This window comes from Paralichthys olivaceus, chromosome 10, assembly GCF_024713975.1.
Source record: "Paralichthys olivaceus isolate ysfri-2021 chromosome 10, ASM2471397v2, whole genome shotgun sequence".
NCBI classification, from domain to species: domain Eukaryota; kingdom Metazoa; phylum Chordata; class Actinopteri; order Pleuronectiformes; family Paralichthyidae; genus Paralichthys; species Paralichthys olivaceus.
In genome coordinates, this window is record NC_091102.1 from 5,210,001 (window position 1) to 5,234,444 (window position 24,444).

The following is a 24,444-nucleotide window of genomic DNA, read 5'->3' on the forward strand; positions in this document are numbered from 1 at the left end:
AGTAGCCTGTTCCCTAATGCAGCGGTCAACTATATCATTAACTGTGCTCAGTGCAGGAGGCGGGTCTCACATTACCTGCTCGCTCTGATTGGATCAGAACTCTGCTCTAATTATTTTTTGCTTTAAGAAAAAGGGGAAATATTGACTTGTTAAAATATAGTGGGAGAGAAAGTTTTATTGCTGATATATGTAGAAGAGTAAAAGTAAAACTACTTAAGTAAAAAAGAGACGCATGAGAAATGTGTTTAAATACAGTAACTAAATTAACTTTGTTGTATTCCAGATTCTCCTCCAACCACAAACAAAAAACCTTTCCTGGGGATAATTCATGTTTAAATTAATTTACACTTGAAATTGAGTAAACGTTAAAAACATTCGGAGCCTGGATGTTTCCCATTAAAAGTAGATAAAAGGACGTGTTTTCTGTGTTTGTGTATCACTCCACACCGGCCACGCAGTTTGAGTTGCTGTGCAAACTGTTCTTGTTGTAACAGGACGCCCGTCACTGCCAACAGCATCATCTCAAGAATGGGTCATACACATTTATAGCTCGTATCGTATTCACCGGCTATAGACACCACCAAATCAAGTCAGCAGCTCCGACTTGATGGTATCCTGCAGTATATAATGTCATGCAGACCATATGATGACAGACTATAGCAGTGCAGACCACATAAAGTAATACTATCTCCTGTCTGTCAAAGTGTAATGCAAATACCGGCTGTAAAATAACACATTACACCGTGTGGTTGAGGCAACAGCACATTCAAGGCACCGAGGCCTCGTCGCTGCCTCCAGGGAAGAAATCATCTGTCGTGGGGGAAGTGATGTGTTTACCATGTCCTGTTTGTTTGGACTAAACAGAGTAAGATTATATAGATTAGTATCATGAGCAGTAATGGCTGCTGTGAATAAATATGAAGAATGTGAGGAGGAGTGCAGCTTCTTCACAGATTTAAACTGAGGGATTTTCTGGAACCAGCAGATGTCGTCTGCAGGAGGACGAGTCCTCTGGCTCAGAGACAATCAGCACTGAGAGTGTGGATCTGTGAGGAGGTGACTGAGTGTCTCTGACCTGTGTCTGTCAGGGCTGGACCGTGTCCACCTCTCCACCATTAAGGCCTGAGCTCTGCAGCAGGTGGTGGGAGGCCTCCGAGCTCCGAACATGGAGCAGCACATGGGTCAGACACCAGAGGGGACGATGTTGAGACAAGTTTAACGAAAGGCAAGACTCCCATCTGGTGGCTCAACGGTACACGACACATTCGAAGTCCTGAAGAGGTTGTTTTTTTGTAAATTCTCTTTCCAAGAAACAAAAACATTTTAGAATTGTTCTGTTGACCCTAAAAACTTGGTCCGAACTTAAAATGCTGTGTTTTGCCAACTGAAGTTATTCATTGAGACCTTCTTTACACAAAAACTTCATAAAGTCAGTTTAAGCATATTTAAACTATTTTTTTTTAAATGTCATTGAAAATTGTTTGTTGGGTTTATTTGAAAGAATTTTAATCATAATTTTTTTATTTTTACAATAAATTGATGCTTTGAATTAACTGATATTTCAAACTTTGGGTGATGTGCAGTTGTGTGTGGTTGTTTCACTTCACGACTGAGTAGCACTTTCACCTCACAGCCAAAAGGTTCCCGGTTTGATTCCCGGCCTGGTCTATCTGTGTGGAGTTTGTATGTTCCCTGCGGGTGAATGTTTGAGTCTCTGTATGTCGACCCTGTGATACACTGACGACCTGAGTGAGCTCCTCCTCTCGCCCCAATTCAGACAAACGTGTGAAACAAACATTTATTCAGACTTAACTTGTTGGAGGTTTTTCCTCTTTTAAACCCAGTTAGTGGTGATTCATTTCAACTGCTGACACTGTGTCAGTTTGTTAAAGAGTGTGTGTGTTAGTGTGGTTTGGTATTTTCCTGAAGAATTTTTAATTTTGGTAGGTGTGACATTTACGGCCTCAAGACTAAATCCAGCCCCGTAAAGAGCCGCTGCCTCCTCCCTCCGTTTCTTTTATGGCCCTGTAAATACTGAGTTAATTTGTTTCTTGTCCACCGTGAGATTAAAACACGAACAGTGAGCGAGAGGTGTTTTTATTTCTTCATTTCATTATTCCACTGCGCCCCAGTCAGGAAATAAACACAGTCGGAAAATGAAGTGTCTGATGTGGGTGTGAAACTTTTCTAAAGGTCGCGAGAACGCTCACATTCATCCACGAGCAAACACGCAGCTGAAAACTGAAAGCCAAGATTTTCTGCTCCCGTTATGAAATATGTTCACCACATCTACCGGCCCCGGGGCAATAAATTCAGGCAAAGTTACAGCGGCTGTAAAGTCGAGCCACATCTCCCTGAGTCCAGCGGTGGACGGCTGCAGCAGCGAGACCAACAGGCTCCAAGGGAGTTTTTCACTGTGGGACAGTTCGGTCGCTCCCAGGTGGTCTGGAGCTCAGGCCTTCTCTGACAGCGTTCAAACCCCCCCCCCCACCACGTCCAAACCATCCTCAGCCTGGTTTGGCTCCGGGCCTCAATTGCTCCCTTTAGGCCTGTGGGACCGAAACTAGCTTAAATCATACCTGTCCTCCGTGTGAGGTGATCACCGCTGCTGCTTTAAGCCTGACATGTATTAAAAGTTAACAGTATGAGGATGTATTTTGTGTAAAGACGCGCAGCTGCAGAGGGGACGGCTGTGCACACGCTCAACATTTCTCTCTGCCATCGAGCATTTACTTGTTTTAAAAGCCCCCGACACACCTGAAGTACCGTGAGAAAAATTCAGACACAGTTTATTTGGGAGATGAAGCATGTCAGTGAAAACCACAGAGCAACATCCATTCATAACAAAAACCACAGAGTAAACTGGTCCGGGCCTGGGAAACAGCAGGGGGGAGACGGGAGAGGATACACAAACAAAAGAATGTCCATTAGGATTCAAGCGATGGTGAGGATGGCTCTCTCCCTCTTCCTCCTCTTCTTCTTCTTCTCCTTCAGCTGCCCTGTGGCATCTGCGAAGAACATGACGTCCTCTTTGCTCTCGATCTCCCTCTGGAGGAACTGCAGGGCGGCGCTGTTGAAGCCCATCATGTCCTGAGACACAGAAAGAAAACGTGGTGAGGAAAAAAAGAAAAGAAAGGTCAAGATGACAAATACTTTTTTTTTTTTTTCTCCAGATGTTGCTTACTCTGATTTCCCGAACTTTTGAGAGAGTGTTCGTCCGCAGCTCGTCGATGACAGTCAACAACATCTGGTTACTGGAGATCAGGCCAAAATGGATCCTGGAAGGAGAAGTATGTCAGTTCAGAGTTAAACTGAATAATACTGGAAAGTACATGTAGTCACGTACTGTACTCCAGGTACTTCTTCTTTTAGTTGAGTATTTTCTATTCAACTTTACACTTAAAACAGCCGGTTTACAGTTTATGTCCTAGTTGGTTTACAAATTAAAATCAGATATATACAAAACTTATAACATAATGATATAAAATTATTAAAATTTCAGTTTCATCTCAAAGAAACTAAAGTACTTTAAAGATGTTTTATCAGAGTACTTAGTCAGTACATAGATTTGGGTACTGATACCTGTACTGAAACTGCATTTTTGAGACTGCAATCACTATTTAACCATTTTTAATAAAAAACATTCCACGTTCTTTTTCCTTGTGATGATTTCAATAATAACAATAGTTTTAAATGATGAGAAAACGAGACCTCTGAAAGACGTCACTCACTTGAGCAGGAAGAAGAGGCAGCGGCAGACCAGCTCCACCTCCAGGCCCTGCTGGATGTAGCTGTTGAAGAGCGTCAGCAGCTCGGGGACGTAAGGGAACGGTAACACCAGCAGAGAAATCTCCAGCTCACTGACGATCGCAGCACAAACACAGGAAAAAGAAAAATGAGTGTAGACACTTGCACAAAGACTTGTGTGTTTGCTCTCGTCACCCTGAGCTCACGTCTTACCTGGATCTGACTTTCTTTATGACGTCTAAAATATAGCGTGACGGCTGAAAGAGGAACAAAGACAACAATACATTTAGGTCTATCATTCATTTCGTTGTTACTGGAGACGACGTTGGTGAGAAATGTATTCTGCATCTGTTCTACTCACTGAAATATTTCCAAAGGCCACAAGGATCGGGTTGGGCTTCGGAGGAGGAAGCTGCAAAACGAGATCAGCTGTTTGTCAAAATTATTTGATGGAACCATTACATCGAAAAACAAAAATCCCAAAAATGCAAAAACACAGCAAACTGTGCAGCTGTAGAGATAAGGAAGTTAATTATTGGGTGATGAGATCTCTACCTCTTTGCCTGCGTGTATACAAGCATATTTGTGCTCTTCCTTCTTCCTGTTTTCGTCTCTGTAAAGCTCCAGAGCCTCCATTATTCGCTCCGCCTGAAAAGAAATCCCACGAAAACATCAATTAAAAAAAAAAACAAGAAAAGTGGCTCGTTACAACCTTAAACTTAAACTTCTGTCACTTCAAACTGATTCCTAAAGCAAGACTCAGAGAGAGAATGATGTTTTTGAGAAAAGAGGTGAAGTCGACTCACAGCTTTCACTGTCTCAACAGTTTTCTTCCCAGCAGGTGCTACTTCTCCTTGAGTCTCTCCAGGAACCTGCAGAGCAAAACACATTAATGCTTCAGTTGCATCCATCGAACACGGGAACCGCATGGTTATGTTTTCACCTCTGTCCGTCAGTTCATGTGTTAGTTTGTTATAAATGAAAATTGGATGAGACAAACACCAAAAAACAACCAATTACATTTTGGGGCAAATCCGGGGAATAAGTCATAGATCTTGATAAAATAAAAATCAGGCATGTTTAGTGGAGTAAATATTTGACTGGTGTCGGTTGAATGAGATAATTTGACCCATGCTCATGATCTCGATGTCTATCACACATAGATAAGTAGAGTTTGAAGTTAAAATCTCACCACAGGCTCATCTCCTTTGGCCAAGCTCTCCTCAAATTCTGCTTCTCGTTCCTGAAGAAACAGAAAATGTTTTAATTCAGAGATAATAAGTGTGTGTGTGTGTGTGTGTGTGTGTGTGTGTGTGTGTGTGTGTATCTATCTGTAAAATCTGTTGATCCCTCGTCCTCACCATCTCCCGCTCCTCCTCCAGGATGATGGGCTCTCTGGTTCTTTCCCACAGACGCAGGGACTTGTCGTGGGATGACGATACAATATGGTCACCGCTGGGGCTGATGGTCAGGCACCAGACCTCCCGATGGTGGCCCTGTACGACAGAGAGAGGAGACGGAAAGAGCCGGTGATCTTGGTATGAGTTCATCTGGTTGCAGAGTTTATGTCCCATGTACTTTTTAATAGCAGCTTGTACATCGTGTCTGCATGCACCGAGTGGGAAAATGTGATTGGTTATTGTCGTCATCATGGTCACATGTCAGGGTCAAGCCTTAAAGCAACATTTGGGTAAAACCACTCGACTCTAAATATGAAGAGCGTGGAGAAGAGCGTCACCTCGAGTGTCTGGATGTGCTCAAACTTGTCGGCGTCCCACTGTTTGATCTTCTTGTCTTTTCCTGCCGTGAAGAACAGATGAGTCTTGGGGACAAACTGGAGGAACATGACGCTGTGGAGAACAAGGAAGAGTGACACGAGGATCGAGACAAATAATTCAAAAGCAAGAAAGACAGAAACAACTCTGCAGGAGTCAAAAAGAAAAGATCACAAAGACTTGTAATCATCACGAAAGAAACTGAAAAAACTAAAGCGAAAAAACGAACCACAAAGAAAATCAAATAAAGGCAAAGTTAAGAAAAAGAAAAACAGTGAAGACAGAAAGTGAGATGATCCATGAGATGAGCGGAGAGATGAAAGAGCAGCTGGTGTGAAGTCACAGGGCGACGTGAGCTAACAGCACATGGATCAGAGTCTCTGACCACAACAGATGAAGTAAGAGCTGGAGACACAACAGCCCACAAACTGATTTCATTAACACACGTCCAGTAGAAAAAGAAACTGCTCCAGTCAAGCTACGACTGTTTGTTTTGTGTCTCTGTCGTTGGGCGTTACCTGTCGTCATGAGCGAACATGGAGCGGTGACAGTCGCCAAAGTCCAGACCCCAGATCTTCACGTTTCTGTCGGCGGATCCAGTGGCGATGAGCGTGTTGTCCTGGTTGACGTAAACACAGGGTCAGAGGCTGGGAGCCAGTGGGACTGTTACACCAGTCCATGTTAATTCCACAATCAAATGCAAATGATCGTATTTCAAAACAAAAGACATGTTGTCACGGTTGAATCCAGATCTGCAGCTTGTGGTTACTCACATGTGAGATGTCCAGACAGAGAACAGGCAGCTTGTGTCCATAAAGTGACAAGAAGAACTAAAGTGGGGAGAAGAAGAAGTGTTTGGTTATAAAACATGTATTTTATCAAATACAGTCAGTTGTGTGATGTTGTGTGTGTGATTTACCTTCAGTGTGTCTGTGTAGAAGACCTTGACTGTGCAGTCTAACAAAGACACGGCCAGCAGGCGGTGATCAGGAGAAAACTTCACACACAGAACATCCTCCTCCAGCTGCAACGTGCGTGTGTGTTTCACTGTTAGCCTCCTACAGCACACACACAGAGACAGACACACACAGACACACACACAGACACAGACACAACAATTCAGTATAGAGAATATTCAGTTTATTGCTGCATATTTCACCTCCTGGTTCCAGGAGGCAATCTTTTTTTAATGCTTTGAATGCTTTGCTTGAGGAGAGAATCCTCAATGATCACAAACATTCCGCATCATGGAACAAGGTGCTGACTTACTTCTGTCCGGTCCCCTGGTCATTGATCAGCTCAAATTCCCAAAACTTCACTGTCTTGTCTGCACCTCCTGTCACGATCCCCCTCTGTGGGGTTGAACACGCAAAGTAAATCAGCTCAGGAGACTCGTTTGATATAGTTTAAAGAATGTTTTAGAACCTGGTCCAGACATATTCTTAGATCAGGTGTGACTGCAGACGTTACCTGGTCTGGAGCCAGGCACAGGGACCACAGGGCTCCATCATGAGCATCTACAGTCTCCAGCAGGCTTCCTGAGGCCAGCTCAAAGATCTGCAGCTTCCCACTCTGAGAGGAGAAACATGTTTAAGGTTATTCAAAGTGAAAGGGACATGGCACAACAGTGATTTAAACTTTCTCTTCAAAGAAAGTTTAAATCTTCAAAAAAAAGCTGCTAAACTTGTATCAAGGTGTCTGACAGAGTTGGGTTGTGTTTGAATACCTTGGTTCCCAGGATGATCTGTCGGTCTCCGGGCACAAAGAGGGAGCACAGAGCATATTCACAGGACATGGTGCGAATCACCTGCAGAGTTGATCTACGGCAGGAGATGGGACGAGCAGTTAGAGGATCAGTCACTAGCTGCAGCGTGAAGAACAACATTTTTCAAAGTGACGCAGTTTCACCTGTTCCACACTTTGACTGTGTCTCCGGAGGCGGAGAGGATGGCCAGGTTGTCCGAGCTGAAGGCCAGGGTGCGGACATCGGTGCGGTGGCCGCCGAGCGTGAGACGAGCCGTCTTATTGGCTGCGGGGGTTTTGTCGGATGTTTTCAGGCTGTAGGTCTCGATGGTGTTGTTCTGCAGGAGCAGCGCCACCTTCAGCTCACCGCCTGGACATGACAGGCAGTCCACCCATCTGAGAGGAGACGTGTGTGTGAGGAGTCTAACTTTGTGATTTTCCTTCACTTTGGGGATCTCACCTCTCTAAAGTCTTAGACTCCAAACTCACCTGATCTTGGAGGACGCTTTGATGTTCGTTAGTCGGACGATCTCGTCTTTCAGCGTCTTCTCCACCACCGGTTCTGCCGCCTCCTCTCCTGCTTCTTCCTGAGCTCTGCAGCAGCCACACGACAAATCAGAGCATTAGAGGTGGTGGCAGAAATACAAGTAGAGACTGTAGAGATCTGCTGTTTGTTGACTAGAGAGCACTTAAAGGTCCAGTGTCAGAATGTACACAATAAACAGCAGAGTCCGACCCACATGGACCTTTTCTTTGTCACATCTTAGACCCAGAAAATCCTTTTTGAACAGGCTCCAGTAAAAACAGAGACAGTGAGGATGAGCTTCCACAGGAACTAAACATAACCCAGGATATTTCCTGTTCTTACTTGGCCGCCTTCTTCTTTGCTTTCTTCACCTTCTTGGTCATTTTCCTCTGAACTTCCTCGTTTGTCAGAACAGTGAAAAGCTCCAGGACTGAATCGTTGCCCTGGTGGAGAGAGGAGGAGGAGGAGGAGGAGGAGGAGGAGGAGGAGGAGGAGGAGGAGGAGGAGGAGGAGACATGTGCAGCATCAACATCTCTTCAATAACATATCAATGTAAACAATGTTTTTATTTGAAGTCACACCGTCTCAACACAAACATAAAAAACACGGATGTAAAAATCTCTCGTTATTCATCAGCTCAGCGTCATAAATAAACTGTTGCCTCGTTCCACCTGATATTAATTGAAAACACAGCAAACAGCTGATGAGCAGCTGAACGCAGACGAACACGTTCACTGAGCCTGAGTCCAAACTCCTGGTCCAGAAAACACAAACAAACACAAACAAAACTAACAAGGCAACGATAACATGTGGTCACAACGCAAACCGACAACAAGACCCAAATTTGCAACTGGGCCTGTAAAAGTTTTCTGTTGCCTCTTGAGCCTCGTTTCCTTTAAAAACCTGCAATAGTAGAATCATTTTAAAACCTCATATTCTCATCTGTGCTTTATTATGACTGGGATGTAAAGTCATGATTCACAAGTTTGCTTTCAACTCCAGAAAATTCTTCCTTTACTTCCCTGATTTATGTTTTCAGGAACATTGAAATATTGCATCTTGTGTTCCAGACATTTTACAACCTTTCAGAATGAAATCTGATAAACCGCTCAGACACTCACATGGCAGGCGACGACTCTGGCCCTCGTGTCTGATGTCAGTGAGACGACTCTGTCTCGAGCTTCCCTCAGGATGGAACCTGCTTTTTTACAACTTAAGATCCGCTGAGCAACAAAGAGGGAGACACAAGATACGGTTTAAAGTCAAGTTTGGAATGAAGCACAACAACGTCACGGTTAAAAATATATAGTTAAATATGAATATTATTGTGTGGATGTGATTCAGTTTCTCCTTAGAGATGCAGAGACGCATTCTTTATCCATCTGAGACATAACTAATACAAAATAAACCTGCGTTGAAGACATATATAAACGCTCTTTATTACAGTGTTTGCTTCACTCTCGTACCTCTTCAGGACTTTCATCCACTCCTTCCTCATTGTCTTCCACATCATCGTTCTCCTCCAGCAGAGTTTTCCCCTTCTTCACTTTGGGCTCACCTTCAGCTTTTTCCTGAGACAGAGACGGAGCCTTTACAGGAACTGATGCAGCGTCATCAAGATGACATTTAATCAAAAACAAAAAAAAAACAATAAATACAGTTTTCAGTGTCCTCACCTCCTCCAGGTAGTTGATGTCCCAGGCTCGGAGCTCGCTGTCTGCAGAGCCTGTTAACAGCCTGTTCTCCTGGTTCAGCAGCACCATGCCCCACACCTGACACACACACACACACACACACACACACACACAGACACACACACACACACACACACACACACACACACACACACACACACACACACACAATTATTTTCACTCTCTAATGTCACGTGCTTCGTAAACCGGATCTTTTTCTTTAAAATGGAAACTTGAACCTTCACTAACCACAGCTACTATAATAATATGATGATCAGAGTGAGAAGCTCCTCACCTCACTGCGGTGGCCCACCATGGTCTTGAAGCAGTGCTGCGTGTCCAGGTCCCACCACTTCACAAAGCTGTCCTTGGAGCTGTTAGACAGCAGAACACAGTGATGGAGTTATTTAAATGTTTTGTGCTTATAAAAAAAAAACATTAAAAGTTGCATTAGAATAATGAGGATTAAAACACAAGTCATGTAAAGCAGCTACAACCACCACCAACACAGCGTACAGAATAACACCATGTTTTTTTATTTAGTTTGTTTTTAGGATCTCAGGTGATGAATAGACTTGTCGATGAGTTACCTGGTGACCAGGAGGTTCTTGTCTCTGAGAAACAAAGCCTGTGTGATGATGTCTTTATGACCTTTCAGTCTGTACAGACCACACTCGTTGATGATGTCCCACACGATCACATCTGTGTCCTGAAGGAGGAGGGACAACAGGTAAGAAACCTAATTTAGCTTCTGCTGATTTGAACACCTTCTCAGCAAACCTGAACAAAAACCCGCCTGACGTACCTTGGAACCAGTGACGAGCCGTGCTCCCAGTCCATCATAGTGTATAATGGTGACAGCTGACTTGTGGCCATTGAAAGAGACGTTGCTCTCTCCGTCCAGGAGGCTGAAGATTCGCACGGCGCCATCCTCGTAACCAACAGCGAGGTGGACGCCATCAGGCGAAGGGCAGAGGAAGGTCACCTCGTGTTTCTGGCCCTTCAGGATCAGGACCTTGACAAAAAGAGACGAACAACATAAGATACTGAATAAAACCTGGAGACAATCAAAGTCAGGAGAACCTGTCCTCTCACCTTCTCTCCTTTTCGAACGTCCCAGATGAAGACGTGCTCACATGCAGCCACTGCGACATAGCGCCCCCTCTCTCCTCCTCGCAGGTTCACATATGCGATGTTGGCCTTCTGGCTGCCGATTACTCCAAACACAGCGCTGGTGACGTAGCGCAGGTACTGTTTGGTCAACCCCATGACCAGCGGCCTCCGGGTGATTCTTCTCCCGGTTTCAAAGAGAAAACTGGTGATTAAGACCAAATATCACAGTGGAACCTGCTCCTCCAGCAGGAACACATGGAGGGAAAAGACACTAAAGATGGTAACAAATGTGTATCACATGATCTACAACTGAAATGTAACATGTTAGCGTGTTAACGTGTTCAAATCCACACACTAATATCAAGCACATGTAAGACAGATCTACAAATACACACAGCACAAACGGATTAAATTGTAATATTTCACAGACAGATTTTTGACTTCACAGATGTAGTAATGTTCAGAAACAGTTTGGACAATAACACAATGACATCATCTGGACTTTGTTGTTAAACGTCTGGATGGTTCACTACATGGCCAGAAATATGTGGACACCTCTCGTTTACATTCGCATGTAATTATCAAGCAGCAGAATAAACTTATGATTGATTTCATCATCGATTGGGAGATTTATCGACTAATCGTTGAGTCTGTTATCTACCCAACATTATGTACAGCTTTACCTTACTGACATTATAATAATAAGACTGGACAGAGATTCAGATTATATTTAAGATAAACATTAGTGTCATTTTAACATTAAAGCAGATGGACGGTCGAGTTTCTGTGGACAATATTTATCGATCAAGTTTTTAAAAAGATGTGATCGAGAAGAGCTCGATAGTCTAGTCGGAGGAGCGCTCGTTTTGCTAGAAATCACTCGCCCGCGTGGTCGGAGTTTAGAGCTTCAGACCATTGAATAAGCTCATTGCGCGACAAACCCCGCCCGCCTGGTTAACCACGTGCAGCAAATCGAGTAAACATCGATGGTCCCTGAATCCACGTGTTGAAGTTATCGGTTTCAGATTTGTCAGAAACACCAGATATGACGCGGGTTTCTTTTTGTAAATGTTGTAAACAAACGTGTTGTTTGTGTCTCAAACGCAGCGTGTTGTTGTTTCTCCTCGGGTTCTTCTCTTACCTCTGACAAGCTGGAGCCGCTAACCTGTTAGCTGTTAGCCGTTAGCTAAACTGTGCTGCACTTCCTGCGCGGCTCATTCAGACCCAACCAATCGATCGTGCAAAAGACAAGAAGTGAAGAGAAAAGAAAATATAAGTAAATAAATAAATTTAAAAAAATTTAAAACAGAAGGGATATAACATACACAGTGAAATAAACCACACTGAAAAATAAATTTAATAAAAATACTATGGATGCCACTCTGATGAAGAAAATACAGATCCTGTAAATCATTATAAGAAACTTTCTTAAAATTATGACTTAATATCTCATCATTATAACTTAATATCTCATCATTATGACTTAATATCTCATTATTATAACTTCATATCTCATCATTATGACTTAATATCTCATCATTATAACTAAATATCTCATTATTATGACTTAATATCTCCTAATTATGACTTAATATCTCGTTATTATAACTTAATATCTCATCATTATAACTTAATATCTCATTATTATAACTTAATATCTCATAATTATGACTTAATATCTCATCATTATGGACACAAAGAGGCTGAACTCAGATCAGTGTCTCTGTGTAAACACTGTGAAGGCCCCTCCACGTTTAGTGGGACATTACTGCCATGTTTTGGAATTAGTTTCTTCCTACAGAGTTTTTCAGTTTTTTTCTAGTCCGTCCTCAGAGTCTGAACAAGTGATTACAGTGATATCAGATCTGAAACTACTTTGCGAAGATAGAATGAGGCGCTTTGAAGTAATGTATGATTTGCTACGACTCTGTGAAAACATACAACACACGTAGTTCTAACAAAACCAAACAGTTCTTCTTGAACATAAGTTTTTAAGAAAGCATTTGAAATAATTAAGTCTCTGTCATCATTGTAAAACTATTATTTAGGACTTTTTGTAAAACAAAACAAATGTTTAAATATTTTATCTTCAGCTCAACAGAAATCTTTTAAATCAGTTGTTTTTGAATAAAATGATTAATTGAAAAAAACAATAATTGTCAGATTGATGATGAAGAAAATTCAAGAATTCAAGATGTTTATTGTCATGTACACAATAACAGACACAGCGGTTTATTATTGGGTAATGAAAATCTTACTTTGCAACTGCCCGACCAAAGAACTGTGTTTACTAATATAAAAAGAAAAACAGAAGAAAATATATATAAAATACGAAATATAAAATATAAAGTAATGCAAAATTTATAAGTAGAATGAGAAATAAACATAATTAAAATAAAGAATAAGATAACAGGTGACCGATCAAAATGAAATATACCGGCAATTCAAACAATGTGCATAGGAGATGTAATGTGAAATGTGTAATGTTTACAGCATGTAATGAAATTCTTACTTTGTTTTTCAATCTCCCAGCAGACAAATATTATAAAATAAAATAGTATTAAAAGAAATAGATAGAAATAGAAATAGATTAAATCAGTTGCAGGCAGCTGTGGAGTTGGTTTTGGTATTTGCACAAGGAAATGAAACACATATAAATTGCAGTTTTGACAATTCCTCATTTTTTTCATCAACATCCATGAATTCTTCTCCGGAATCAAAGAAAAATATCCGGATCTTTCTGAACAGGCCTACTGCTCATCTGACTCCAACTCCCGTCATGCCCCTCGGTGGTTTCTCCGGAAGAAAACCTACGCTTGTCCCTGGCACTTCCTCTTTCCGTCAGCGGAGTTTAGGTATGAAGCGACTTTGTGATTCTCTTCTGCTCATCTGTGTTAAATCTTAGTTTCCTCACATCATCCGCTGCGAACACTCACTTCTAAATGTGCGGTGAACGAGCGGGAGTCAGACCCGCACAGTATTTTCTACCCGAGTTGTGTCAGTGACGAGGTTATTTGTGCGGAGCTGGTTGGTGACATGGCGTAGAGTTAGCGGTGTGACGCGGGCCCCGGCCTGAGAGCCGCCTCGCACCGGGCACAGAGAGTGACGGGAGCCGCTGAGAGGAGCCGGAGAGAATTACATTTACTGTGTTTTTAATGTATCAGCAGATTTATTTACTCTGTGAATCTAAAACTTTAAATCAAGTGTGTCCCGCTACGTTTCATACCCAGCTAAGCTAGGCTAGCTTGGTAGGCTAACCATAGCTGTAATCGTATTTACCTCGAACATGTGGGTTGAACTTAGTGTTTTATCGTTTCTCAGTTAAACTTCAGAATGAGAATGTGTATTTTAAAGTACTAACAGTATTTGGAAGACCTGATTATGAAGTACACACTTCAAACTGTCAAACACGAGCCTCAAAGTCCACATGTGAACCTGGACTGTGAGGCCGACTCTGGTCTCCTGTGTTGTCTTTTAATCGTCATTAGATTAGTTTACTGCTATTAACACGTGTGGAGTATAATGTGTGTTATTTTGGCCTCGGAGCCCCTGATGCTTGAAGCTCCTCCAGGTTTAGTCTCTTAAATTGGACAATGGTTCAATATCTCGATGTAAATAGTGTTGATGGAAACTGTTAAACCTTCTTGTGACACTTACTTCCTGTTTCCCCGAGACATTAAAAGTAGTTCTGTAACATAATCGTTTCAGTGATATCAGCTTGTGTGGTTGTGAAACTGCCAGAAAGTAATAAAAATCAATTCAAACACAAGTTTAGTCTTAATCTCTGCCTATGGTTTCCATTGATATGTGGTGTTTAATGGGTGTTTTAAAGTATTAAACATAACTTTGTGTTGTCTGGTTTCAGTACACGATGGGACGTGTGATCAGGGGACAGAGAAAAGGTGCGGGCTCCGTGTTCAAAGCCCATGTGAAGCACAGAAAAGGTGCCGCTAAACTCCGTCACATTGACTTCGCTGAACGTCATGGTTACATCAAGGGGATTGTGAAGGTAAGCGAGGAGTCTTGTTTTTTAACAGCGAGTTACTGCCGCTCTGCTCGTTTTTTTGAGTTTACCAACCTTGATTTACTCTGGCGGTCTCCTCAGGATATCATCCATGACCCCGGCCGTGGTGCTCCCTTGGCCAAAGTGGCCTTCCGTGACCCGTACCGCTTCAAGAAGAGGACAGAGCTGTTCATTGCTGCTGAGGGCATCCACACTGGACAGTTCATCTACTGCGGCAAGAAGGGTAAGAGGCCAGAAATAGATTATCCAGCTACATTTTCAAATAAGGTTTGTCATAACCTCACAGATGTATTATACTAAGCTAGACCTTGTTAGATGCTTCTGGAAGTAGATTACATCGTAAACTAAGTTATTGAACAGTACTCTGTCATGTGTTTAGTATTATGTGCCTGTGTTAACAGTATATAATATTTATATATTTAACTTCTCCAGATTCTCAAATGTGCGACCATGTTGCCCTTCTTGCTCTGGTGTTTGTAGAAAAATGAGTTTTTTGCTGATAATTAACGGCAGATTGATTTAAAATGGAGATTATCATTAGTTGCATGTTAAGTTGGCTTTTATAAACATGTCTGTCAATTAGAGGTGGCATGACATTTTCAGAATAATCCTAATAAAGCAGCTTGTTCTTTGAAAGACTACTGGATAGTGTTTGATTGTGAAGTTCATGCCTCACCGTGTTTTCTCCCACAGCTCAGCTGAACATCGGTAATGTCCTGCCTGTCGGCACAATGCCTGAGGGAACCATCATCTGCTGCCTGGAGGAGAAACCCGGCGATAGAGGCAAACTGGCCCGTGCTTCAGGAAACTACGCCACAGTCATCTCCCACAACCCCGAGACCAGGAAGTCCAGAGTCAAGCTGCCCTCAGGCTCCAAGAAAGTCATCTCCTCTGCCAACAGAGCTGTTGTTGGTAAGAAGTTTTAACGTCTGCTGGAGCTGATGTTTCCTCACGTCCACCACGACCTTACTTAACACCTGCAGAGCAGCGGCTGTAAGGTTTAACAGTTTGAGCTGTCCTGTGTAATTTTACCTGAACAGTCTGACCGGCCCCTCTGTCTGTGTGTGTTTCAGGTGTGGTTGCTGGAGGTGGTCGTATTGACAAACCCATCCTGAAGGCCGGTCGTGCCTACCACAAATACAAGGCCAAGAGGAACTGCTGGCCACGTGTCCGTGGTGTGGCTATGAACGTAAGTCAACACGAGCACACTCTAATTACCCATGATGCCAGGCAGTTTAAACTTATTCTGTCAACTGGAGATGAGGCACAGCAGACAGTGGTGACTGTTACATGGGGAGTAGAGTTTTTTTCACTTGTAACATGTTGGTTAGAATTGTGGTTCCTGTTTCGCAGTGTTTGCAGATTCTGGAGAAAAGATTCTTAATGAGGGACCTGAATAATTCAGTGGAATTAAGGAATAAGGGGAATTATGATAATGTGCTGCAAAACCAGCAGCTTCTGTACAGTGACACTGCAGGAGGGAGAGATGCAAATTAGTTCAACACGGAGCTGATGATAAATCTTCTACATCTTGTTTCTACCTGGTTCCCCACAAACTAATGATTCTGAAATCATATGTTACAAACATCTCAATCCTGTGATACAGGATGAATTGTTCCAGCAAAAATCTGGACGAACTATTGGAAATTTTACACAACAGCTGTTTTACTCTTCCAACTGTCAACAAATGAATATTTTGATCCAACAATGACAGATTGATCACACCAGCAGTAAAACTAGTTTAATTAGCTCAGAACAACGTGGAAACATTTTGGCTTTTCTTCAGTCTGAGTACGGTCAAATTTTTGATGCTGGATTAGTTCCCAACATGCAGCTACACTGTCACATAACAAGATTCCTCAGTCTGACTTCCCCCCTTTCTCTCCCTGCAGCCTGTTGAGCATCCCTTCGGTGGTGGTAACCATCAGCATATTGGCAAACCCTCAACTATCAGGAGGGACGCACCTGCTGGTCGCAAGGTCGGTCTTATCGCTGCCCGTCGTACAGGCAGACTGCGCGGAACAAAGACCGTCCAGGAGAAGGAGAACTAAATCTGAGATTCTTGATAATAAAACGTGTTCCAAAAGAATCTGTTTCACTTGATTCATTCAGGGGTTGCACTTCCACACACAAATCCAAATGTAAGACGTGTTTAATTTTTACATTTTAAAACTTGGATGTTGCTGTTGTAGAAAAGAATGGGAAGTAGAGTTGACTGCAGCAATGAAGAGCTGCATTAGTTTTAACTATGTTTCTAATAAACCTCCAGCTGAGTCTGAACCTGGGAAGTTGCTAAAAAAAATGAATAAATTTGAATCCCTTATCTATCCAGACTGTAGAGATGATGTAATAGAACTGTGGTCCCCAACGTCATTAGGATTTTCATTTGAAGGAGATTGAGACATGAAGCACCTAAATATCTTCTGGTAATTTGTGTAACAGGAAAGCTAATTTCTGTTCTTGTAGTTCAGGCTGTTAAAGACATTAAATCAGATCATTTAATACATTTCTGAGAAGTTGAAAGACACGTTATTAAAACAACAGCTTGAGTTTAACTTTCCATGTTCAAACTCCATAGATATGTGAATTACAGGATTTCTGGATTGAACTGGCACATTAACAGAAATGCTCATTATTGTGCTTTATCCTTCATTAAACCCTGATTTCAGACGTCACACATTTAATTTGCAGTTTATTGGGAACACTGAGCTCAGACTAATGAAGTCTAATACGATGGTGCAGCAGTAAATTCTATCTTCATGAAAGCTTAATGGTTCAGTTTGTGTTAAATCACCATTACAGACATTTGTTTGTGGCGCTGTTAAAATGACTAAACAGTTCAACACCACAAACCAGCCTCCAAAATGATCGCAACCAAAACATCAGCTTTCTCCAGGAGCGTCTAAGAACTGTACAAAGCCTGAGTCAGACATGACAGGTAAACTGAATTGAGTCACAGGATCAAACGAAATAAAAAGAAAATGGATCAAACTTCTCAAATGAGAAAATCTTTTTTTTTTCTTGGACCTCAACAATAACTTCAGATCTTTGGGGTTTGCACATGCGTGTATTAAATATGTCAACTTGAGCATTACAATAATAAACAATAGTTTTTACTTAAATAGCACTTTTCAAGGCTGAAGCATGACGAACCTTCAATGTGAGAGAATAAAAAATCTGAAACTCCTTGTCGCAGACACACATTTTGCAATTTTGACTTTACAGCATTTTTCTCCATCACAACAACGACCCAATGAAAAGAACTGTCAGCTGCTGCTTGTGTTGTACAGTTCACACAAGTAAAAATGAGACACAGGCAAGATTCCATGTTCTTTATTTGCTAAGGGCGCAATGCTTTTTTTTGTTATATTTCTGTGCACAAAAAACCTCACAAAGTGAAAGTCCACATCGCGACTGTAGCTCCAGAATTCAACGTCACACCATGGCCAAAACAAAAGTCGGCAAAAAACAGGGCGCAGAACTCTGTACAGTCAATATCTTCTTTAAAAATAACACAAGGACAAAAATGTTCCTCTTAAATCAAATTCTATTTTTAGTGAAATACAACAAAATAAATTCTATAAAATAAGAGCAAAATATTTAAATATAATACGGTGGGCAGAATATTTTCATTTGCAGGAGTATTTGGTATGTTTTAGACAAAAAAAGAAAAAAAAATTTCAAAAAATACACGCATTCAAGTTACCAATTAAATACAGTATTTACTGATGTTTACCTTTTACTCCTACAGAATTACAAGTTAGCTCGAGTTGCAACGTGACTAACCAGCTGCTATTCTTACATTACGGACCCCGCTGTGGAACCTAATCCCCATGGAGCGAGAGGACGAGGGTCTCGCTGGCGCTCAGGATCGCTTCATCCCGAACCACAGCCAGACGGCGTAAAAGCCTGACCGGCTCCATGGCGGAGAGGAAGCCGATGGGCAACAAGTCTGTCTACAACTAGGCTGTATTGAAGAGACAGAAGCAAACCACACAGTCTATTATACACCAGATCAGCCCAGTGCAGCAATTCTGTTGCATATGTGTTTTCATTCGTCAGAATTCCTATAGATGAAAGCTAAGCTGTCTATCCCATCAAAACTGGCTGCCAAATGTAAAGTTGTAGGATTATGATGAGCATTTGAAAAGCCACTTATTCATACATTGGTTCAAAATATCACCCTCCTTGTAGATAGGGTAGATGAGTAGAAAATAAAAACAAAAACAAACAAAAAGGGGAAAAAAAAAAAACCCTAAGGGTAACGACACCCCTCTGGAGATGTGGATTAAGAACAGCTTCAGGTTGTTATGATCACAAGTCTTCCCTTGGGCTACACTATTCTGGTGAGAAGCCATGCTAAATGTTACAGCATATTAACTAGAGCTTCAAAAAGGATTGAATTAATTACCAGAACAAAAGAAAAGAAAGAAAAAAAAGAAAGGCAATGAGTTTCAGAACAATGTTGCATCACTGCTTTTTCACATCAACCAAACACCGTAGAAGTCCACCCAACCATTCCATATCTCACAATAAAACCAACCACAGCTCGTGAGTTGATTTGGGTCAGAAAGTCGCCGAGGAGCTTAAGAATAATAATATTAATTATGATAATAACAATGCGTCTTTCTACAGTTGAATGACCAGTAACTGTCCGATGGTAGAACAAACTTTACTGCCGAGCATGGGTGATAAAACAAAGAGGAGTTGTTGTCTTCTTACAGTTTTTTTGGGCTTTTTTCTTATTTATAATATCCATTTTTGTTTTTTATAATATCTGCAACATCTCCCAACAGCAAACCACACAGAGTTATGCTACTGGGGGACCTGAACAGTCAAAAACATTAAGATACTATGTACACCTTATCGTCGTGTAGACAAGCGCATCAGCATCGTCAGCTCTGACTTTAATTTGTTTTTCTTTGTTAGAACTCTTGTCCACTCCCTCGCCTCTGCAGCCAAACAGCCAGGCCCCTGTCACGCGGTCAGGCAGCCCCAGGCCAGGGAAGAGCGCCTCCCTCAGGCTGACGGGAGACAGACGCGCCCTGGAGTTGGTGGAGGGGGTGGGAGGCCCGGCTCTGCCCTGCCCTGGGGCCCAGAGAGAGAGAAAGAGAGAGAGGCCCGATGAGGAGCTCTGTCGACCAAAAGGATGAGAGGAAGGAGAGCGAGACGATGGAGGCTCGAGGCACAGCAGAGGAGGGGAGGGGTTGTTACTCCTTAGGCGGGGCAGGTGCCGGGGCAGTGGAGGCAGGGGCGGGGGCAGGGGTGACCTCCTCGGTGCTCTCCCAGTTCTCTTGTGCTCGCGGGCCTGGGCCAGGACTGGGTCCAGGGCCAGTGCCAGGGGTGGGGGGGGTCTGGTTCTGGGTCGGGGTCGGAGTCGGGCCGGGAGTCGGGGCAGTGGCAGGACCAGGACGCTGGGGGTTGTTCATGTGCTGAGCAGCAGGTCCGGTGTACGGCTGACCATGAGGATGGTTGTTCTGTTTGGGAGGAGAAAAGTGGACAAAAAAAAAATCAGCAGCTTGAACGACCAAACTGTAAATAACGTGAAATGCTGAGAATCTGCGGAGTTCAGTGTATGTCTGAAAGCAGCTGTAGTTTGATGAAAGCAGTGTGGAATCATGGGAGTCGTTGTGTTCACCACCATTGCTGATGAAAATCTACTTGATGTAACTCGGGTGCCAATCATGTTCACAGATGAGGTTGTGTATTTTAGTTTTATTCACGTTATGCGGCAAACGTCAAAGAATAATTGTGATTACAATTGCATGGTTAATGTTAGACTGTCGAAGGGAATAGACGCCACTTCCCATGTTCCTACTCTCTGCTGTGTTTTTGGGTGAGACACAAACATACGACCGTCCCAGCATCAGGACGCTACCTGCTGAAACTGGGTGGTTCCAGGAGAATGTGGGTACAGAGACGTGTCCTCAGGTGGGGAGGCGTCTTGATCATCAGGTGCTTCCTGTTCATCTGGTTCCTGGATAATGTGAGGAAAAATATCACAAATTAAGTTCAACGTTCAAAGGACACAGAATTTTGAACAATATAAATGTGTAAAAGTAGGAAATCCTCATCTATGTGAACAAGGCAGTGGGTATGATTTCAAGCTTCGTCATTTCAGTGAGAAACGGTTGCGTGGGATGGTCAAATTTCAAACTGTGTTAAGTTATCTAGTAAATGAGGCTTAAATGAGGCTGTGGGTGGATTCTACACCCGAGAGCTTCCTCTCAGCAGAGAGCTGCTGGTTATTTAGAAACTGAGCTAAACACAAATAGCACAGGAATCTCTACTGGAGATGTTCTTACAGTTCAAATGATAACTTGTATTTTTCATGTTGTTTAAAGTTAAAGTTTAAAAGATGATTCTGTGGTAACGTACACAGTAATGTGTGTAACATGGACTATATGAAAGCTCCTGTAAGACCATCCTCATGTTGTCTTATCAATCTGGTTATCATTTAATATTTATATAAGACTGAATATATAAACTTTATTGGTTTAACTCTTAGTGATTTGATCCAAAAAAAGGAAAGAACAAAGTTAAGCATCACAGTTTAAATACTGTAACGACTGAATATTAAAGTGTAGCTGAAGCTAATTCAGATGCAGGTGGCTGGTGGAGAACCACAGTTTGAGTGAGACTGAGATGAAGACTGGCTTCCTCAGTACTGTTGCTTTGGGGAATAAGTAGGACTGAGCAACAGGACGGAGGCGGAGAACAAAAAACCTTTGTTCTTTCTCACATCAACATTTATTTCCTCTTTAATTGATCTATGGTCACGCTCTGTTTTACTAACAGTCTGAACGTGTACGGAACTGTAGAAGTTACAACCTAGTCAAGACAATAATAAATAATAATTTTCATGTACTTGATATTTTGTTTATATATTTAAAATAGGGCTGACCCAAATGCTTCAAAGCTTCTGTCATTTGCTGTTGTAACAGATGCAGTTTTGTATATTATTATTATTATCATCATGTATTCATTGTATCAAAAATCCCAACTAGCCCAAAGCTATAGTGTTCCAGTTATTATCATCACCAGCACTGACACTGGGACGGTGACACGTGAGCATGAGACAGGATTACAACTTTCCTCAAGGGTAGCAAGATTTTAAAATGTCATGTACCATCGTTGAATCTATAACTGATTTGACAAATCACCCGAAAACTGCCAGTGACAGTTGATGGTCGTATGACCTGTATGTTAACAGAATGGTGCTCAGGACAGACACTGAAAAGTCTTTAGAGCAGTTTGTATAAACAGCCTCACTCTGACCACCTGTTCTTAACTTTTTAAATGTTATTTGCATCCAAACTTATATAACTTTTTGGGTCCAGTTATTAAGAGTCATGTTAAGTTCTGGTAGTTTAACTTTGCTCCACATGTTCCTATTCTCTAGCACTGATGACCTGGAAGCCTAAACACTGGCCAACTGTTCACTGCTTCTCTGCTAATTCTTTAATCAAATTTTGTTTTTCATTTCCTTCCTTAATGTCGTGGTGCCTGGAATACTGACCTTCCCTGGGCTTCCCTGAGTACACTTGAGCTGTGTATGGAATATTACAGGAGAAGTGTGTCATTTGACTGGATTTGTCAACATAAAAATACAAGTAACTTCTTTTATGTTAAAACAAAACAAAATATAAAACTAAAGATATTTGAATGCATTGTGAACTGCAGCTATGAATCAATACAACACATTTTCAGAAAGTTAACATGTCAATGGGTCCAATAAATCTACCAATCAATCATTAAGTCTATTAATTAATCTATGGCAAATTTAGTTTATAAAATCAAATCAAATGTCAGAAAAAACAGCTGAAATACTAAAACATTTCATTTATAATGACACAAGATAGAAAATCAATAAATGAATCATAAATAACTGAGTGATATTAAACTTTCTGGTACAACTCAATCGTGCCCTCAGTAATATTTCACGTAAATGCAACCCAGTCAGATGCTGGTCATGTAATGTTGGTGTGGTGACGTGATGCGTTTACACATCAGTTTCAGGTTGTTAAAGCTCCTCAGCTCAGTCAGTCAGTATTTCTCTGGGATTTTTCTGTTACTGTCACCACATTAAACCATTGTTAACATTTTACCATGACAACGTGGGTTACGTTGTCCTGTGGTGTTTTTAAATGGTGTTAAATATTCCTGTGTCCTACTTAAATCTTTGCATGTAACAGAAAGACCCCTTTCATACTGATGTTTTTCATTATACATCACAAAAATACCTACTTAATGATTAGAACATTAAGTGTCCTTTAGCTTCAGATATTTGTGTGGTTTGGTTCTCTAACACAATCCTTAACACTGACAGATCAGGCAGCATGTGCATGTGTGCTAAGGATACGATGTTAATGTCTTTACCTCTTCAGGACAAAGTTCACAGGCCTTGGCCAGTGTCATACGTGCACTGTGCGAACGCTCCAGGAAATATCCATTGGAGGTCTCGTTGCTCTGAACTGGAGGGGACCAGTTGTTGTAGGTGTACTGGGGGTTGCCCGTGTATGGCCTCCTCTCCAGCTCGTCCCCTAACCACTCGACTGCCCACGTCCACTTTCGCTTCAGGTCACCATTACTCTGTGTGCACACAGAGAACATTCTGATGAGCACTTATGAAGCAGCATGCAGTTTCTTGACTGTTTTATTGCTGGACTCTAAAGAAGGAGCCATGAGATCATTGAGTGTTATTTATGGTTGGGATGCATGTAGTTATGTAGTGAGTGTAGGAAATATAAATAAAATCACATTAATGGTGTTCAAGGAAAAACAACTGGTTCAGACAACAGGGTTGTTGCCAAGTTATCTAGCAAATCTTAAATCAGACACTAATTTCATGGCATATGTTTAGTGACATGATATTTCCATGTGAGTACTGTACCTGTAGGATCTGATAGGCCACAGAGCAGTTGCTGAACAGGGCCACCATGCACTTGATGCACTGGTAGGCCCGCTTCTGATAGTGGTTCTTGGAGCGCTGGATGGTGTCAAAAAGTCCATCTCTATCATCTGGAATTCCCTTCAGCACATTGTGGATCCTGCAAAAACCAAAGAGAGAGAAATATTAATCTAGGATTAAATGTAAAACTAGAATTACAGCCTCAAGATATCCTGAGATATCATGCTCACAAGACCAAGTTTTGTGAGGTCAGATTTGCAACTAAATCCTGATCAGTTTGTCCTTCAGTGTAAGTGAACATTTCTGCGGTGAGATTCAGATGGATGGACAATCAGAACCCAAACTACAGCCGCAGCCAGTGTGGAGGCATAACAACCCAGCAATAACAATGTACACACTGACCTGTGTGTCTGCCACGAGTCCTCGATGAGCAGGATCTGTAGCAGCAAGTCCAGGTAAGGCCGCAGCTCATAGGTGTAGGAGTACGCCACCTGTGCACAACACATTTATAACTGAATGTAGAATCATTGGAGAACATTCAAGTTACCAAAAACAACTACCAACAGAAATATTGACGTTTGTAAAAAGAGCAAATGAGGCATTTACCTGCCAGAGCAGTTCACTGAGCACAGTGGAGGAGAACTGAGGATTCTCCCAGCAGCTGAAGCGAAGCAGCTTCACTGTCTCCTCAGAGTTGCTGCAGTCTTCAATGATCTTCTTCACATAGCTGGTCCGCACAAACAGGATCTCTGCCACCAGCTGCTGCACAGGCATCACTGGGGCGGTCAGGTTGGTGTCCCCATACGGGTTAGGTAGAGGAGGGTTACCTGGAGAAGGTAGAGGAAAAGAAATTTAGAGAAACTCAAATCTGAAATACACAGCAAATTTGTTCGCTTCATTCTTCGTCTCTA

General features: G+C 42.1%; 3 protein-coding genes across 12 annotated transcripts in view; 1 reads left to right on the plus strand and 2 right to left on the minus strand.

Moving 5' to 3' along the window:
• Positions 1 to 2,763: 2,763 nt before the first annotated feature.
• Positions 2,764 to 11,875, minus strand: wdr3 (WD repeat domain 3). Of its 2 annotated transcripts, none has more exons than XM_069532351.1 (27): positions 11,740 to 11,875; positions 10,581 to 10,776; positions 10,291 to 10,500; positions 10,076 to 10,194; positions 9,781 to 9,859; positions 9,468 to 9,563; positions 9,258 to 9,362; positions 8,913 to 9,014; positions 8,134 to 8,234; positions 7,755 to 7,859; positions 7,431 to 7,661; positions 7,249 to 7,342; positions 6,993 to 7,094; positions 6,792 to 6,874; positions 6,442 to 6,580; positions 6,296 to 6,352; positions 6,041 to 6,141; positions 5,486 to 5,597; positions 5,109 to 5,243; positions 4,940 to 4,990; positions 4,554 to 4,619; positions 4,303 to 4,395; positions 4,109 to 4,159; positions 3,961 to 4,004; positions 3,732 to 3,860; positions 3,185 to 3,278; positions 2,764 to 3,090 (listed from the first exon to the last, which is right to left on the minus strand). In XM_069532351.1, the coding sequence occupies exons 2-27, from the start codon at positions 10,752 to 10,754 to the stop codon at positions 2,935 to 2,937; spliced, it is 2,829 nt and encodes a 942-aa protein (XP_069388452.1). In that variant the 5' UTR covers positions 10,755 to 10,776; positions 11,740 to 11,875; the 3' UTR covers positions 2,764 to 2,934. The 2 variants fall into 2 exon arrangements, with proteins under 2 accessions (XP_069388452.1, XP_069388453.1); XM_069532352.1 differs by having other exon boundaries at positions 10,581 to 10,779; positions 11,740 to 11,818.
• Positions 11,876 to 13,274: 1,399 nt separating this feature from the next.
• rpl8 (ribosomal protein L8) lies at positions 13,275 to 16,711 on the plus strand. 3 transcript variants are annotated; one of them, XM_020100648.2, is made up of 6 exons: positions 13,275 to 13,453; positions 14,464 to 14,607; positions 14,704 to 14,845; positions 15,316 to 15,534; positions 15,696 to 15,811; positions 16,515 to 16,711. In XM_020100648.2, exons 2-6 carry the CDS (start codon positions 14,470 to 14,472, stop codon positions 16,671 to 16,673), a joined length of 774 nt encoding a protein of 257 aa, XP_019956207.1. In that variant the 5' UTR covers positions 13,275 to 13,453; positions 14,464 to 14,469; the 3' UTR covers positions 16,674 to 16,711. The 3 variants fall into 3 exon arrangements, with proteins under 3 accessions (XP_019956207.1, XP_069388454.1, XP_069388455.1); XM_069532353.1 differs by having other exon boundaries at positions 13,436 to 13,542; XM_069532354.1 differs by lacking the exon at positions 13,275 to 13,453 and adding an exon at positions 13,471 to 13,886.
• Positions 16,712 to 17,939: 1,228 nt separating this feature from the next.
• The window catches only part of usp9 (ubiquitin specific peptidase 9), a 35,222-nt gene continuing 28,717 nt past the window's right edge, over positions 17,940 to 24,444 (minus strand). For 4 of the 7 annotated variants that reach the window (XM_020100641.2, XM_020100639.2, XM_020100635.2 and 1 more), the window contains 7 exons: positions 24,140 to 24,360; positions 23,936 to 24,024; positions 23,516 to 23,672; positions 23,002 to 23,214; positions 22,142 to 22,171; positions 20,501 to 20,599; positions 17,940 to 20,099 (listed from right to left, as the gene is read on the minus strand). In XM_020100641.2, the coding sequence (XP_019956200.1) occupies positions 19,833 to 20,099; positions 20,501 to 20,599; positions 22,142 to 22,171; positions 23,002 to 23,214; positions 23,516 to 23,672; positions 23,936 to 24,024; positions 24,140 to 24,360 (1,076 nt within the window). In that variant the 3' untranslated portion in view covers positions 17,940 to 19,832. The remainder of the gene's footprint in view (positions 20,100 to 20,500; positions 20,600 to 22,141; positions 22,172 to 23,001; positions 23,215 to 23,515; positions 23,673 to 23,935; positions 24,025 to 24,139; positions 24,361 to 24,444) is intronic. The other 3 variants (XM_020100643.2, XM_020100642.2, XM_069532348.1) reach the window with 1 other exon arrangement.

Excerpts from the sequence above, each read along its gene's own strand:
- wdr3 (XM_069532351.1), bottom strand. The coding sequence starts at position 10,754 with ATGGGGTTGACCAAACAGTACCTGCGCTACGTCACCAGCGCTGTGTTT. Across the intron at positions 6,142-6,295 it reads TCTGTCTGGACATCTCACAT|GACAACACGCTCATCGCCAC; the intron begins GTGAGTAACCAC and ends TACGTCAACCAG. Across the intron at positions 3,091-3,184 it reads CAAAAGTTCGGGAAATCAGA|GACATGATGGGCTTCAACAG; the intron begins GTAAGCAACATC and ends TCTGTGTCTCAG.
- rpl8 (XM_020100648.2), top strand. The coding sequence starts at position 14,470 with ATGGGACGTGTGATCAGGGGACAGAGAAAAGGTGCGGGCTCCGTGTTC. Across the intron at positions 14,608-14,703 it reads ACATCAAGGGGATTGTGAAG|GATATCATCCATGACCCCGG; the intron begins GTAAGCGAGGAG and ends CGGTCTCCTCAG. Across the intron at positions 14,846-15,315 it reads CATCTACTGCGGCAAGAAGG|CTCAGCTGAACATCGGTAAT; the intron begins GTAAGAGGCCAG and ends TTTCTCCCACAG.